Source organism: Rhinatrema bivittatum, chromosome 3 (assembly GCF_901001135.1).
Source record: "Rhinatrema bivittatum chromosome 3, aRhiBiv1.1, whole genome shotgun sequence".
Lineage (NCBI taxonomy): Eukaryota > Metazoa > Chordata > Amphibia > Gymnophiona > Rhinatrematidae > Rhinatrema > Rhinatrema bivittatum.
Window position 1 is genome coordinate 339,134,893 of NC_042617.1, and position 16,758 is coordinate 339,151,650.

Sequence of the window (16,758 nt, forward strand, 5' to 3'; positions counted from 1 at the left end):
GACTTAGCTAGCAGTTTTTAAAAGATTTTGGGACTCTTTAAGTGTGCTTCAGCCGGTGAGTTCTGCTGCAGGAGTTGCTCTTGCTTCTTGCTATACTGCACCTTCTGGTGGTCAGATGAAGCCTACATAGAAAATCTGAGAGGTGCAGGCAAGGGAATGCAGTGTATCAGAATCACACGCACACATCTTTTGAGATGTAGCCCCCAGCTCCTGATTTGTATAACCTTCTAAAGCCTAAGCCTACAACAGCGGAGACGGGTCTGAGCCCACCACTGTTCTCTAGACACACAAGCCCCATCACTCGTGATGTTTTTACTGAGAAATTCTATTTAGAGACTAAATGGACATTTCATTTTTTGTTTTTTTGTTCATTTTTACTGTCATTAAATTTACTGATTGGCTGCCCTCATCATGACCCAGAGAGAGTCACATGTTTCTTCCAGTAAAATCAAAAGGACTGCCTTTACAGTGACTGTTAAAATGCTCTCCAAAACTATTTAGCACTGTTATATATTTCAGGGTGCACTGCATTCCATGAGCAGGTCCCTGAGAAGTCCTGCAAGAGGATAGAGAACATCCAGGAGCATGATAGACCTGCAGAAATATGGAGTTTAAGGAGCAAATATCTTCTCATTATAAAGTTATTTCTTTTAGGGGATTGGATGAGTATGTGGCTTGGTACAGTGTTACAGAGCCTTTTACTTCTAGGTCATATGTTCAAATCTGGCTCATTACCATCTCTAAACTGTTTGTGGACCCATTTTGAGTGGGTGGCATAAATCTAGTTTCCCTGTACGTACCCAGATCAGTCCAGACTGTGGGTTGAGCCTCCTTTCCAGCAGGTGGAGACAGACTAAAACTGAAAGGATATCCTATATGAGGACAGAGCCTATCCTGTAAACTTTCAGTATTTTTCTGTCTCCAGCAGGTGCAGCACGTCTCCCTTCGGTTTCCTGATCTAGGCTAGTCAGCCTTCTTTCTCTTCCTTCCTTCTGGGATCAAGCAAGTACTTATTCCTTAGGGATTTTGTAGTTGTTTTCTTCCTGTTAAAGTTAAAAAGTTTAGTCAGGAAGTTGTGGATTTTTCTTCCGGAGACGTTTCGATCTCCTGGCTCTTGCCAGACTCAGGGGGGCTTTGCCCCTTGTGCAGTGCATAGCCTGTGTCTGTTACCACTTCCAGGTGTGGGGACCGAGTCTGTCCAGGGCTCTTCTCCCCCCCCCCCCCCCCCCCCCCCGGCTGCCGAAGGGTCTTTATGTTACGCTGCTGTGCTCGGTTTATTTACCAAAAAAAAGTGACACAGAAACAGGCTTAAGTTTAAAAGTGCTCCCAGTGCTTTTAATAATTACCTACAGCAGCAGACCAATATTCTGTGTCTTTCTCCCCCACCTGGGTTGAACCGGCAGCCAGACAGGCAGGAGTCAGCAGGTTTCCCCCCTGCTTCACTCTGGGCCTCCAGGCTGTCAATCAAACTTTTTCTCTGCAGCCATTTTTTCTTCAGAGCTGCTCTCTCTTTGCCGCGGCAGGCAGCCTGCCTCTTCTCTGCCAGCCCCTTCGTGTTTTTTTTGCGAGGGGACCTCTTCTCTGCCTCCCTGCCGGGTAGGGTAGTTCCCTCCTCGGCAGGGCTGGCAAATTTAGCCCAGGGATCAACTCCCCAGAGCGTGGCCAGGCCGGGAAAGCCCGGGAACGGTGGCCATTTTGGATTTTTTGCCGGCTCCGTTTTCAGAGCTCCCTGGGGCTGGGGGGGCCGATTTGTTTTGCAGCAACCCCCCGATTTCAGCCCCTTGGCCCCCCAGGATGGGTTTTCTGTCACCTTCTTGCCTCTCCCTCCTCTCCTCCACCCGGGACTTCCAGGGTTCGTTTTGTATCTGATTTTGCCCTCCTCCTGCGAAGATTTTATTTAGCTAGCCTGCAGGAAGAGGAGGAAGGTTGCCACCCTTGCCCCACCCCCCCGGCAAAAAAAAAGTTTCCTCAGTCCATGCCGTTGATGGTTAGACAGGCTGCGGAGCCCCCAGGGTCCCTTGGAGCTCGGGTGGTCCCAGGAGTGCCCCTCCCCCGACCTCCCGGTGGATCTGGTACCCCCGGATCCTGCTGCTAATCCGGATGCGGAGGATACCTTTCCACCCCTTATGGCCTCTTTGCCCAAGGATATGGACCCGGTCCTGGAGGGAATCAGGGATCCGGCAATCGCCTTCCCCTCTCATCCCACGCACAAGTTGTAGCGCCTGCGGGAATGGAATGTTCCCGAGACAGGACTCTAGGCGGGCCGTGCACTAGATAAGCTCCCCCTCCTGGAGGTATGCTTAGATTTAAAAAAAACAAAAAACAAAAGACAATAATCTCTCCGGGGACTACTTATGCGATCACAATACAGGAGGGTTTCCCGGCTTTTAAAGCCGCACAGGTCCGCATGCTCAAGGCTCATGTGATGCACTTGTTTGATGTCCTGGGGCTGGGGGTGCGTGCGCCTATTTGCAGCAGTCTCATGCTGCGAGCAGGTCTCAGGTGGGTTCAAAGTTGCTCTGCACCCGGGACCCCCCGTGGGCAGAGGCTGTGCTTACGACCTTCTCCACGTCCAGGCAAAAGCGATGGCTACAGCAAGGTCCACCAAACGGCTCCTCTGGCTGCGCCATTGGTCGGCCGATCCGTCCTCCAAAGCCCGGTTGGGTACATTGCTGTTCAAAGGTAAGCTGCTCCTTGGCAAGGGCCTTGAGAAACTATGGATTCCTTGGGGGAAAGTAAGGTCCATAGGCTTCCGAAGAGCCGTCCGAAACCATCCCGTTCCTTTACACCCTCTTGTCCACTTTATCTGGGCCAGAGGCGGTATACCCCACGCGGGCAGGGTGACTCCTCAGGGGGTTTTTCCGCTTGCTCGCAGTCTTGGTCGCAGCCTTCCCGTGGGCGCCATACCTTTCTTGAGGGCCAGCCCACGCGCTCCATCCTTACGCCTGCCTCACAATGAAGTTCACTTGACTCTTTCCTCGGTCCCCTTCCTAGGCGGTCGACTCTCCCTGTTTTTCGTGGCATGGGTCAAATTCATGTCGGACCAGTGGGTCCTTGACGTCCTCAGAGACGGGTACGCCTTCGCTTTGCTCGAGATTCTCGAGATCCTTTTTCTATTTCCCCATGCGGTCGGTCCCAGCAGCAAGCAGTGGAGCAAACCCCCGCCTGGCCCTTGTGTCTGGGCGTGGTGGTCCCGGTTCCAGACAGCAAACTTGCCGCAGGCCAGTATTCTATTTACTTAATCGCTCCCTAACAGGACGGGTCTTCGTCCGATCTTAGACCTCACAAGAGTCAACCGGGCCCTCAGGATCCTGCTTTCCACATGAAAACTCTGCGAGAGGTCCTCGCCTCACTTGCTTAGACAGAGGCGTGTTTCCATATTCCGATTCATTGTGGCTACCATAGTCTCTTCGCGTTCACATCCTCCACCGGGACTTCCAGGTCAGGGCACTTCCCTTTGGTCTCATGACGACCCCTCGTGCCTTCACCAAAGTCATGGTGGTGGCGGCAGCTGCTCTCCGCCGGAAAGGAATCCTTGTTCACCCCTATCAGGAACGTGTTTGAAGCTGTATGTGCGGAGTCGGGTATCTCAGCACTCTCCGCCCCAATCTCGTTAGTCCTCTCTTCCCCAAAAAGATCTTCTCCCCTCTCGGCTCTCTCCTGGGTCGGGTAGAATGTCATCACTGAACGGGCCACCCGGATGTGATTGGTGCTTGAAGGGCGTCCACCTTCTCAGCCGCTTGCCCGTTCGGGAGTTTTAGTCTGCTCCTTCAGGCCCTCTGTGTGGCTCTGTTCGAACCTCTCCGTCGCGCTACCTTGAAAGCTCTTACGCTTAAGACTGTCTTTCTGGTCTCTATCTCTTATGCTCGTCGGATCTCTGTGATCCACCTGCTGTCCTGTTGGGAACCTTTTGTTTTGCAGTTTTCCGGTTCCGGGGTATCCCTCGTGACGGGCCCTTCCTTCTTAGTGAAGGTTTTTCTAACCTCCATGTCAACCTATCGGCAGAACTCCCTGCGTTTTTCCCTGCGACTGGGGACAATTTCCGCAAACTTGATACTATACGAGTTCTACTTCGCTATCTCCAGGTTACCCATGGCTTTTGGGTCTTGGTTCATCTTTTGTCCTCTTGAGTGGGCCCATTCGGGGTACACCGGCTTCTAAGACCACTATCGCACGGTGGTTGAAGGAAGCAATCTCCTCGGCCTCTCTTTGTCAAGGACGGGCAGTTCCCGAGGGCCTTACGGCTCATTCTCTTCGTTCTCAAACTACTTCCTAGGCGGACAGTCAATCGGTCTCTCCGCAGGAGATTTGTAGTGCCGCCACTTGGACGTCCTTGCATACTTTTGCTCGACACTACCGTCTGGATGTGCAAGCTCCGCTTCTTGGTTCTTTTGGGCTACAAGTGCTTCGAGCGGAACTGTCTCGGCCCCACCCGGTTTAGGGAAGCTTCGGTACATCCCACAGTCTGGACTGATCCGGGTACGTACAGGGAAAGGAAAATTAGTTCTTACCTGTTAATTTTCGTTGCTGTAGTACCATGGATCAGTCCAGACGCCCTTCCCTGTTTGTCTTTTTTCTGTCCTCTCGAAGCTTGATTCTCTTGCAGATTTGAAGATTTGTAGATTTCCACACATCTTTTTTGTGCATGAATACTGAGCAAATACACCGGAAGCCTTGGTTGCCCAGCACCAAGTATATGCAAGAGCGGTTAGTCATACCATACCTATTACATTGTTCTACATCTGCTCCATTGAGCTTTATGGTTACTTGCTTGATCCTACTCTGATTTTGTTATTTTCTGCTTTGACATTCATTATACTGAAGGGTTACAGGATAGGCTCTGTCCTCATATAGGATATTCTTTCAGTTTTAGTCTGTCTCCACCTGCTGGAAAGGAGGCTCAACCCACAGTCTGGACTGATCCGTGGTACTACAGGAACGAAAATTAACAGGTAAGAACTAATTTTCCTTTTCAGTGGACAGGTGTCCATGTCACAAAAAAAAAAAATTCAGAATTTGACAATAATTTACAGTCATGTTAGTATTCTCAATATGGAAACCAAGGCCACAGGCATGGAAACTGAGCTACCCTCTGACTCTTAGACGTTGTCCCTTCAAAACAGGGTAAACGCATACTGGTAGCACATGCTGTACCTGCTCTGTGGATAAACTATTAAATGGAGAACTGTGGTTTCCAGTTTTGTCATCTGAGCACCTTCCACAAATGCTACATCTACAAGAAAATAATGTGTAAACAAAATTTTGGGTCAATCAGCAACAAGAAAGGTGCTCAAGCCGAAATAGTTAACTGGAGGTGGTAATCTGTATCACTGAGGATGTAGAGCATTTTGAGGCCTTCAGCTTAGTCAGTAAAGACCTCAAGTGCTTTTCTTTAAAATATGTTTGTCATCTTAACCCCCTTCTGTTCCAGACAGAAGGACTTGATGTAAACTAGCCTAACAACATAAGTACATATGAAGTTGCCATACTGGGTCAGAGTGAGGGTTCATCAAGCCCAGCATCCTATTTCCAACAGTGGCTAATCCAGATTACAAGGACCTGGCAAGTACCCAAACACTAAGTAGATCCCATGCTACTAATGTCAGTAATAGTGGCTATTCCCTAAGTAAACTTGATTAATAGTTAATGGTCTTCTGCTCCAAGAAGGTATCCAAACCTTTTTTAAACCCAGATACACTAACTGCACTAACCACATCCTCTGGCAACCAATTCCAGAGCTTATTGTGCATTGAATGACAGAATTTTCTCTGATTTGTTTTAAATGTGATACTTGCTAACTTCATGGAGTGCCCCCTAGCCATTCTATTATCCGAAAGAGTAAATAACCAATTCACATTTACCAATTCTAGACCTCTCATGATTTTATGGACCTCTCTCATATCCCCCCTCAGCCATCTCTTCTCATAAGAACATAAGAAAATGCCATACTGGGTCAGACCAAGGGTCCATCAAGCCCAGCATCCTGTTTCCAACAGTGGCCAATCCAGGCCATAAGAACCTGGCAAGTACCCAAAAACTAAGTCTATTCCATGTAACCATTGCTAATGGCAGTGGCTATTCTCTAAGTGAACTTAATAGCTGGTAATGGACTTCTCCTCCAAGAACTTATCCAATCCTTTTTTAAACACAGCTATACTAACTGCACTAACCACATCCTCTGGCAACAAATTCCAGAGTTTAATTGTGCATTGAGTAAAAAAGAACTTTCTCCGATTAGTTTTAAATGTGCCCCATGCTAACTTCATGGAGTGCCCCCTAGTCTTTCTACTATCCGAAAGAGTAAATAACTGATTCACATCTACCTGTTCTAGACCTCTCATGATTTTAAACATCTCTATCATATCCCTCCTCAGCCGTCTCTTCTCCAAGCTGAAAAGTCCTAACCTCTGTAGTCTTTCCTCATAGGGGAGCTGTTCCATTCCCCTTATCATTTTGGTAGCCCTTCTCTGTACCTTTTCCATCGCAATTGTATCTTTTTTGAGATGCGGCGACCAGAATTGTACACAGTATTCAAGGTGCGGTCTCACCATGGAGTGATACAGAGGCATTATGATATTTTCCGTTTTATTCACCATGCCCTTTCTAATAATTCCCAACATTCTGTTTGCTTTTTTGACTGCCACAGCACACTGAACCGACGATTTAAATGTGTTATCCACTATGACGCCTAGATCTCTTTCTTGGGTTGTAGCACCTAATGTGGAACCCAACATTGTGTAATTATAGCATGGGTTATTTTTCCCTATATGCATCACCTTGCACTTATCCACATTAAATTTCATCTGCCATTTGGATGCCCAATTTTCCAATCTCACAAGGTCTCCCTGCAATTTATCATAATCTGCTTGTGATTTAACTACTCTGAACAATTTTGTGTCATCTGCAAATTTGATTCTCACTCATCGTATTTCTTCCCAGATCATTTATAAATATATTGAAAAGTAAGGGTCCCAATACAGATCCCTGAGGCACTCCACTGTCCACTCCCTTCCACTGAGAAAATCGTCCATTTAATCCTACTCTCTGTTTCCTGTCTTTTAGCCAGTTTGCAATCCATGAAAGGACATCGCCACCTATCCCATGACTTTTTAATTTTCCTAGAAGCCTCTCATGAGGAACTTTGTCAAACACCTTCTGAAAATCCAAGTATACTACATCTACCGGTTCACCTTTATCCACATGTTTATTAACTCCTTCAAAAACGTGAAGCAGATTTGTGAGACAAGACTTGCCTTGGGTAAAGCCATGCTGACTTTGTTCCATTAAACCATGTCTTTCTATATGTTCTGTGATTTTGATGTTTAGAACACTTTCCACTATTTCTCCAAGCTGAACAGGCCTAACCTCTTTAGCCTTTCCTCATAAAGGAGCTGTTCCCTCCCCTTTATCATTTTGGTCGCTCTTCTCTGTACCTTCTCCATCACAACTATGTCTTTCTTGAGATGCAGCGACCAGAATTGTGCACAGTACTCAAAGGTGCGGTTTCACCATGGAGCGATACACAGGCATTATGACATTTTCTGTTTTATTCACCATTCCCTTCCTAATAATTCCTAACATTGTTTGCTTTTTTTGACTGCTAAAGCACACTGAGCTGACACATTTGCCCTGAATTGGGGTCAGAGTCTACTGTACACTTAATAATGGCAAAAATCTTGTTGAAACTCAAGAGACTAGGAAACTGTGATTCTCATAGCTCCCTATTGGCTGAGACAGATTTGGTTTCCACTCCTGTGGGAGATGTCCATCAGGAATCCAGGCAGGTTCTGGAATTCCTCAACTCTCGTCACTCAATATCAGGGGCTGTTGCGCCATTCCAACATCAAATCTCTGACTTTCACAGCCTACATTTGAGAAGGTAGGTCTACAACCCCTGAATCTTTCTGAGGATGTATTTCATATTCTTCTAACTTCCAGTAAGGATTCCATGAGGAAGCCCTACATTTTTTAAGTGAAGGAGGTTTGCCTTTTGGTGTGAGGGAAAGGCCCTAGATCTTTTCTCTGCTCCTAACAAATACTGATTCATTATTTTCTACATCTTCCGAGTTAGGTCGTAAGACAACTTGATTAGTGTTCACCTTAATGCAATTAGTGCCTGCCACCACCATGTAGAAAGTAAACTCATCTCTGTACAGCCTTTATTTGTGTTGCATTCAGGACTTGCTTCATTGAAGTCATCCATCAAGCCTATTGCTGTGTCATAGAACCTCAACATGGTATTAACCCAGTTGATGAAAGCTTCCTTTAAGCCTATAAACTCTTTTGAGCTGAAGTACCTGACCTGGAAGATCATATTTTTGGTGGCGGTCACTTTGGCATGCAGAGTCAATGACCTTCAAGCCCTAGTGATTATCTACCTATCTTATTCCAAGTTTTTTCACAATTGGGTGGATCTGGGCACACATCCTAAGTATCTCCTAAGGTAGTGTTAGACTTCCACCTTAACCAGTCAATGTGTCTTTCCAAAATTCTTTCCAATAGCACATGTTGACAAAGATGAACAAACACTACACAGTTTGGATAGGAGAGCCTTGGCTTTCTGTCTGGAGTGGACTGAAGCCCTTGGAAAGTCTTTCCAGCTTTTTATCTCTCTTGATAATAATAAACCTATAATTGCCATTGCCAAGTGCACCCTTTCTAATTGGCTAGCAGATTGCTTTTCATTTTGTTATGCCCAGGTAGGCCTGAATCTGCTAGGTCACGTCAAGGCTGATAATGTGTCTGTTTGTTAGCTCACATAAGATCTCAGCCTCTTTGAAGAAAATGCTAAATCCAAACTCTTGTCCCTAGACAAACGCTTTGTTGAAAGTGTACCAACCGTCTCGTCAACTGCATTCATCCCAGCAGGGGTTGCTTGATGTGCTGTCTATTAGATCTGCTCGCTTGTCATCTACAAGAGAGTCGGCCTTTTCTGTGGCAGCATCTTCCCTGTGGAACTCTCTGCCGGTCGACTTAAGGCTAAATCTGTGAAGTAAATCATTTAGAACTGCACTTAAGGCTTTTCTTTTGCAGCAGGCCTTCCGGTATCACTGACCAGCTGATTATATTTCCATCTTAAGCTATGATGATAATGCCCAAAGTTGTAGCATCTCTTGATTAGAGGGTTTATTTATGTATATGATTTGTTTTAGTTATTTATGTGTTTGTATTATTATATTTTATGTACATTTTATTGTATATTGCTTTGGCCATTAGTGTATAGCGATTAATACATTTTATTAAATGAAGTGAAATGAAAATCTGCAAGGCTGCGACATGGAGTTCTCTCCACACATTCACATCAAAATGTTGCTTGAACAGGAACTCCGGATGCAACAGTAGGTTTGGCCAGTCTGTTCTGATGAGTTTGTTGAGGTATAGAGCCCAGTTCCATTCCCTAGGGTCTATTATTTTGGTTCCAGGCTTCCCCTATTAACAACAGAAAAAGGGCCTGTTGCCACTAAAAATAGTTTCGCCCATTGGCATTGTTTTGGATTTTTCCCCTTTTTTTCATTTGGGGCAGTCTAGCTAGGGGATTCCCCATACGTGAGGACTGCCATCCTGCGTGCTCTCTTAGAAAATAGAGTTGTTTAGTTGTAACAGGTATGCTCTAGGGACAGCAGGATGTCATTCCTCACCAAATCCACCCTCTTCTCCATGGAGTTGGTTTTCTCCAAATCTAAACTAAATTATGGACTGGTGTCCCCATGTGGAAGTATAGCATGCTGCATATGCCATATCATGCATGTTCAAAGTTTGCAGAAACTTTGAAATCAAAAATCTGTGATGGGTGACATCATCAGATGGAGACCATGTGTGAGGACTGACATTGAGCAGTTCTCAGAGAACAGAAATTTAACTAAGCAACTCTGCTTTACTGCTACATTACTCAGATTATTATGTTTGTTTGTTTTGTTTTGTTTTTTTATTAAGATTTTGCCCACAATTTGTCTGCTTACTAGATTATCTTTGGTGGTGGATTTGGGTTAATTATTTTTGCCAGAAGGATTTGTTAAAGTATACATTTGAAATCAAGCTGAATTTACCTAATTTCACTGTTCAGAATATTTGGATTCTTTTCATGTGTATCTAGGTTAATTGCCATTAACTTTTCCTAACCAGGGAACACAAATCTACGATGCCAAAAGGGGCTCCTTTGTTGACCTTGGGATTCTAGACGTCATGCAGATTTTTGGGCGAGCTGGGAGACCTCAATTTGACAAGTTTGGAGAAGGCACCATAATAACGACCCATGATAAACTCAGCCACTACCTGACTCTACTTACGCAGCAGAACCCCATTGAAAGCCAGTTCCTTGAAAGCATGGCAGACAACCTCAATGCAGAGGTAACATTAAACTTTGTTTTTCAGGATGTGGCATTGAACAGCAGACATAAATTTGTTCAGAAATTTGTTCTGTTTTGAAGTATATGGGAAATCATCTCAGTATTTATTAAGATCAATTTTATTAGTGACTGAGTTAAAACAAATTCAGTGTACACAGGTTAAACAGATGTTATATGTATTAGAAAAATGTCAGCAATGACAGTATTTGAGAGTTCAAAAAAGTCATGGGGTAGTACACACACAGTCCATTGACTCTCAAAACTGGACAGGTATATACCATGGAATATATAACATTTCCAGTGGCATTCTTTTCATTGTGTCTGTGGGTACTCAATCCCTAATGCTTTCTTTTGCCTCCCCTTTCCTTCACATCCCTGTTCAATCCTTTCTTCCGCCCCTACCTCCACCCCCCTCCCGCAGTTCGATCCTCCTTAGTGCCCCCTCTAACCAAGACTCAATCATTCTTCTCAGGGCCTCTACGAGTTTCCTCCCTCAGTCTGTTATCCTCATCTGAGCCTCAGTTTCTATCCCTCAGCCTTAGTTTTGCTCCCTCTATCCTTTGTCTCAATCTCTTCCCTCTGCAGCTCATTCCATTCTCTCAGCAGAATGTGTTGACAGCACATCAGTTCTTCCCTCAATTGTGCTCTGACCTTAGCTCATCTGTTTGTACTTTATGTATACATCTCTGAATGTGTGTGTGTGTGTGTGTAATTTGTTGGTTTTGGATGTAGGTATTTGTGTGTGGGAAGCTGCTTTCAGCAAGTCATAGAAATCAAACTGGGTGTTGGAGTGGCAGCTAGCAGTGTGGTTGCCTGGTTGTTTGGCAGCTGATTTATAACCAGATTGGTCAGTGAGTGACATTACTACTACTATTACTAAATGCTTCTTTAGTGCTGTACAAATAACATATAAGACACAGTCCCTGCTCAGTAAAGCATACAATCTATTGACAAATATACAGTGCAAAAGAGACTTGGGGAATTTCTTTCATTAAGGCAAAGGTTAAACGTTAATGAGACTGTAAGCAGGACAGTCAAGGGTTAAGATTTAAAAGCAGCCTCAATATGGTGGGGTTTTAGATGGAATTTACATAAGGCAAGAGAGGGAACATGAAACACAGCTCAGGAAATCTATTCCAAGTATATGGTGCAGCCAGGTGGAAAGCATGGAGTCAGGAAGAAGGGCATAGATAGGAGTGACTTGCCTGATGAGCAGAATTCATGAGGAAGGGTGTAGAGAGAGCTACAGAGTAAAAGCTCTTGATAGAATCCCTATCCAAATCCATCCAAATCTGGGAGAACTGCCTCAATGCCATAAACCTCCTTCTCAACAACCTACACCTGGCCCTCAATACAGCAAAAACAGAACTCATCATCATCATCTCCCAACCCAACACGACCAAGCTCTGCTTAGCCAATAAACCACACTGTCCCTACCACCATGTATCACCAACACGCGCGTAGCTTAGGAGTTATCATAGATAGTCATATGAATTATAAAAAATTTATCAATGCAACCATAAAAGAATCTTTCTACAAACTCCAGGTCCTCAAAAAACTGAAACCGTTACTTCACCTTAATGACTTCTATAAAGTCCTGCAAGCCACGATACTCTCCAAAATCGACTACTGTAACTCTCTCCTCTTAGGCCTTCCCTCTTCTTACATTAAACCCTTGCAAATCCTCCAAAATGCTGCAGCCAGAATACTAACCAACACACGAAAAACAGACCACATCACCCCCATACTCAAGGAGTTACACTGGCTCCCCATCCCCGCCCGCATCCTATATAAGAGCCTCTCTATTATTCACAAAACTCTACACAACAGTAACCTGGAATGGCTCGATAACGCCATCCGACTATACTCCCATAAGTGACCCACCAGAGCAGCATACAAAGGCACCCTCCACATCCCACCACACAACTCACATCACCTCCAATCTACTAAAGAACGTGCCTTCTCCATAGTAGGTCCCACGCAATGGAACTCCATGCCGCCAGACCTTTGTCTTGAAACATCCACCCAAAAATTCAAGAAAAAGCTAAAAACCTGGCTGTTCAAGCAAGCATTCCCTGAATTATATCCCTGCGCCTCACCCCTAGAATCCCCCCTCCTCTCCCCCCGCTCACCTCCTATCCCTGGCACACCCCTCATGTAAATAATAAGTGCAACAAACAGTCCTAAAACATCTATATGTAAATAATATTACATATTGTATATAATAATGTATCTATTCTTACCCAATTAATCTCTGTTGTCAATGTTTGACTGATCTATATAATTATCATAATCTCTGCTCACTCCCTTCCCTGTTACCTGCCCTTCATTCAATGTAATTTCTCTCTTGTTAATGAGTTAATTGTAAACCGATATGATGTCCCAAACGAATACCGGTATATAAAAAAAAAAAAAAAAAAAAAAAGGTTAAATAAATAAATAAATTAAATAAATATCCATTCCACTCTACTCATGATTTTATAGATCTCTATCATATCTCACCTCGTCTGTCTCTTCTCCAAGCTGAAGATCCTTAAACTCTTTAGCCTTTTCTCACAAGGGAGTCGTTCCATCGCCTTTATCAATTTGCTCGCCCTTCTCTGAACTTTTACCGGTTTCCTATATTTTTTTTTAAATGTGACCACATCTGCACACAGTACTCTAGATGCAGTTGCACCATGGAGCGATACAGAGGCATTCTAATATTCTCCATTTTATATTCCATTCCTTTCCTAATAATCCCTAATATTGTTTGATTTTTTTATATCGCCACTACACACTGAGCCGAGGATTTCAATGTATTATCCACAATGACACCTAGATCATTTTCCTGAGTGGTGACTACCATTATGGAACCTAACATTGTGTAACTACAGTTTGGATAATATTTCACTATGTGCATCACTTTGTACTTGTCCACATTAAATTTCATCTGCCATTGGATGCCCAGTATTCCAGTCCTGTAAGGCCCACCTGCAGTTTCTCATGATCTGCTTGTGATTTAAGAAATCTGCAGATTTGATCACTTCACTCATTATTTCCTTTTCCAGATCATTTAGCACCAGTCCCTGTACAGATAACAGTAGTACTCCACTGTATACCTTCCTCCATTGAGAAAACCCACCATATAGCCCTATTTTCTGCTTCCTGACTTTTAACCAGTTTGTAATCCATAATAGGACATTGCCTCCTATCCCCATGACTTTTTACTTTTCTCAGGAGTCTCTCATTAGGGACATTGTCAAACACCTTCTGAAAACCCAAATGCACTGAATTCACTAACTCTCCATTATCCCCATGTTTGTTAACCCCTTCAAATAAATTAGGCAGATTGGTGAGGCAAGCCTTCCTGAGAGTAAATTGACGTTGGCTTTGTCCATTAAATCATGTCTGTCTATATGTTCTATACATCTGTCTTTGAAATACTTTCTACAATTTTTGATATTTGCTTTCTGGAAGCAAAATATTGTCGCTCCAGTGGACTTGTTTAACAATACTTCTAAACGTTTGTCATCCACTGGGCCCTCCTTTAGTATAAATATGTGTGCACTAGAAGCCTCTTTGTCAGTCCATATTTCTCTGCAATAAAAACTGTGTTTTTCAGATGTTTAGAAAGAATTACAAGGCTTCAAATGTACTTCAGAAAATATTGAAAAGGACACTAGAGTGAAAGCAAATCATTTCCCTTCTTTTCAAATGGAATTGCTTTTCAGCTTCTTTGCTCTATATCAGAGATCTAGGACCTGATTTTCTAAGGCATTTTTCACATTCTGTGTCCGCTTAGTAAATCAGGCCCTACATTTTAGCCATATCCTGAAAACTGCAAAATAGAGGCTGGGGAAATGTGCATGTATGGTAATGGAGGTGAGGACAAATGCAGGGAGAGCATGTCCATGTGTACGAAGAAGACTTGGGGGAAATGTGCTGATGTTAGATAGAGGCTGGGTAATATGAGCACGTGTGAACGAGACAAGAAGAGTAGGCATGCATTTCTGAGATGGAGAATAGAGGAGTCCTTCCTTCATTTTCCTTCTAACATTGTGCTCTCTTACTTATTTATTTCAATTTATTATCCACTGTTTTGAATAAGAAATTCACCCAAGGTGCAGGGTACAGCATATTAGAATGGCAGCATACAGCCAAAGATAACCTATCCAGAAAAGAAAGCAGGAATAACTTGTGCTTTTTGTTTGCTTGCTATGGGAGTGAATGTGTGTGGGAGGGGGTGGGGGGGATTAGTAGATACACTGTTTTCTTTTTCTTTTTCTTTTTTTCTTTTATCTTTTTTTAATGGATGATGCTGCCTGTTCTAAGAACCGAGTATTCAAAACCATGCTAGAATGTATGGAAAAGCTCATCTGACTATATCTGAATTAAAGAATTAGAAGAGAATATGCACACAAGCAAAATTTGCCAAACAAAATGCATGCTATTTCTAATTTAGGGCCTAAATTACTAAGGCTCTTCTCCCTTTCTGCCTCTATGGGAAAAATGCTTAGTAAATGAGGCCCTTAGATTGTACTTTTATTTTTTTATTTGTGTTTGCAAATCATATATAATTGGGATTGAATGTGATAAATTCAATAATAATCTGGCCGATTCAGAAAACTCTGCGGGCAGGCCACTCTCCCGGCGCGCACACAGGCGAGTGGCCTGTGCGCGCGATTCAGTATTTAAATCAGGTCCGGTGGTAGAAACGGGCAAAAGGAGGCGCTAGGGTCATTAGCGTGTCCCTAGCGCCTCCTTTTGGCCTGGAGTGGCAGATGTCAGCGGGTTTGACAGCCGACGCTCAATTTTGCCGGCGTCTGTTCTCGAGCCCGCTGACAGCCACGGGCTCGGAAACCGGACACCGGCAAAATTGAGCGTCCGGTTTTCAACCCGACAGCCGCCGGCCGACTTCAAAAATTTTTTTTTTTTTTTACTTTTTTTTTACCCTTCAGGACCTCCCTCCCAGTGCCCGAAGAAATTAGCGCCTACCTTTGGGTTGTAAAATGTGCGGCTTGGCTGCACATTTTACTTACTGAATCGCGCGCGAATACATAATAGGGCCATCAACATGCATTTGCATGTTGATGGCCCTATTATGCATGTTGAGGGCGCTATTAGGTTCGGTGGGTTGGATGCGCGTTTTCCGCCCCTTACTGAATAAGGGGTAAGGGAAAACGTGTGTCCAATGGCAGGTTAACAGTGTGCTCCGTCGGAGCACACTGTACTATATCGGCCCGAATGTTTGGGAAAAAAGAAGAGGAGTAATCTAATGGTTAGAACACATGACTTGGTTAAACTATTGCTAAGCAATCAGAAAAAAATTAGATTTGAAACAAAAACATAAGAAATTGCCATACTGGGTCAGACCAAAGGTCCATCAAGCCTAGCATCCTGTTTCCAACAATGGCCAATCCAGGCTACAAGAACCTGACAAGTACCAAACACTATGTAGATCCAATGCTACTGAAGTCAGTAATAGGATTGGCTATTCTTTAAGTCAGTTTGATTAATAGCAGTTAATGGACTCCTCCAAGAACTTATCCAAACCTTTTTTAAACCCAGCTACACTAACTGCACTAAACACATTCTCTGGCAACAAATTCCAGAGCTTAATTGTGCGTTGAGTGAAAAAGAATTTTCTCTGATTAGTTTTAAATATGTTACTTGCTAACCTCATGGAGTGCCCCCAGTCCTTCTATTATCCGAAAGAGTAAATAACCGATTCACATTTACCCGTTCTTGACCTCTCAAGATTTTAAAGACCTCTTTCATATCCCCCCTCAGCTGTCTCTTCTCTAAGTTGAACCGTCCTAACCTCTTTAGCCTTTCCTCATAGGGAAGCTGTTCCATCCCCTTTATCATTTTGGTCGCCCTTTTCTGTTCCTTTTCCATTGCAACTATTTCTTTTTGGAGATGCGGCGACCAGAGTTATACACAGTACTCAAGGTGCGGTCTCACCATGGAGTGATACAGAGGCATTATGACATTTTCCGTTTTATTTGCCATTCCCTTCCTAATAATTCCTAACATTCTGTTTGCTTTTCTGACTGCCACGGCACACTGAGCCGACAATTTCGATGTATTATCCACTATGATGCCTAGATCTTTTTCCTGGGTGATAGTTCCTAATATGGAACCTAACATTGTGTAACTACAGCATGGATTATTTTTCCCTATATGCATCACCTTCCACTTCTCCACATTAAATTTCATCTGCCATTTGGATGCCCAATCTTCCAATCTCGCAAGGTCCTCCTGCAATTAATCACAATCTGCTTGTGATTTAATTACTCTGAATAATTTTGCAGCATCTGCAAATTTTATCACCTCACTCATCATATTCCTTTCCAGATCATTTATAAATAGATTGAATAGCGCTGGTCCAAATACAGATCCCTGAGGCACTCCACTGTTTACCCTTTTC

General features: G+C 43.8%; 1 protein-coding gene across 8 annotated transcripts in view; it reads left to right on the forward strand.

Moving 5' to 3' along the window:
- The window catches only part of ASCC3 (activating signal cointegrator 1 complex subunit 3), a 1,498,074-nt gene that overhangs the window by 1,040,002 nt on the left and 441,314 nt on the right, over positions 1-16,758 (forward strand). For all 8 annotated transcript variants that reach the window (XM_029595357.1, XM_029595354.1, XM_029595356.1 and 5 more), the window contains one exon: positions 10,123-10,347. In XM_029595357.1, coding sequence (XP_029451217.1) covers positions 10,123-10,347 — 225 coding nt within the window. The remainder of the gene's footprint in view (positions 1-10,122; positions 10,348-16,758) is intronic.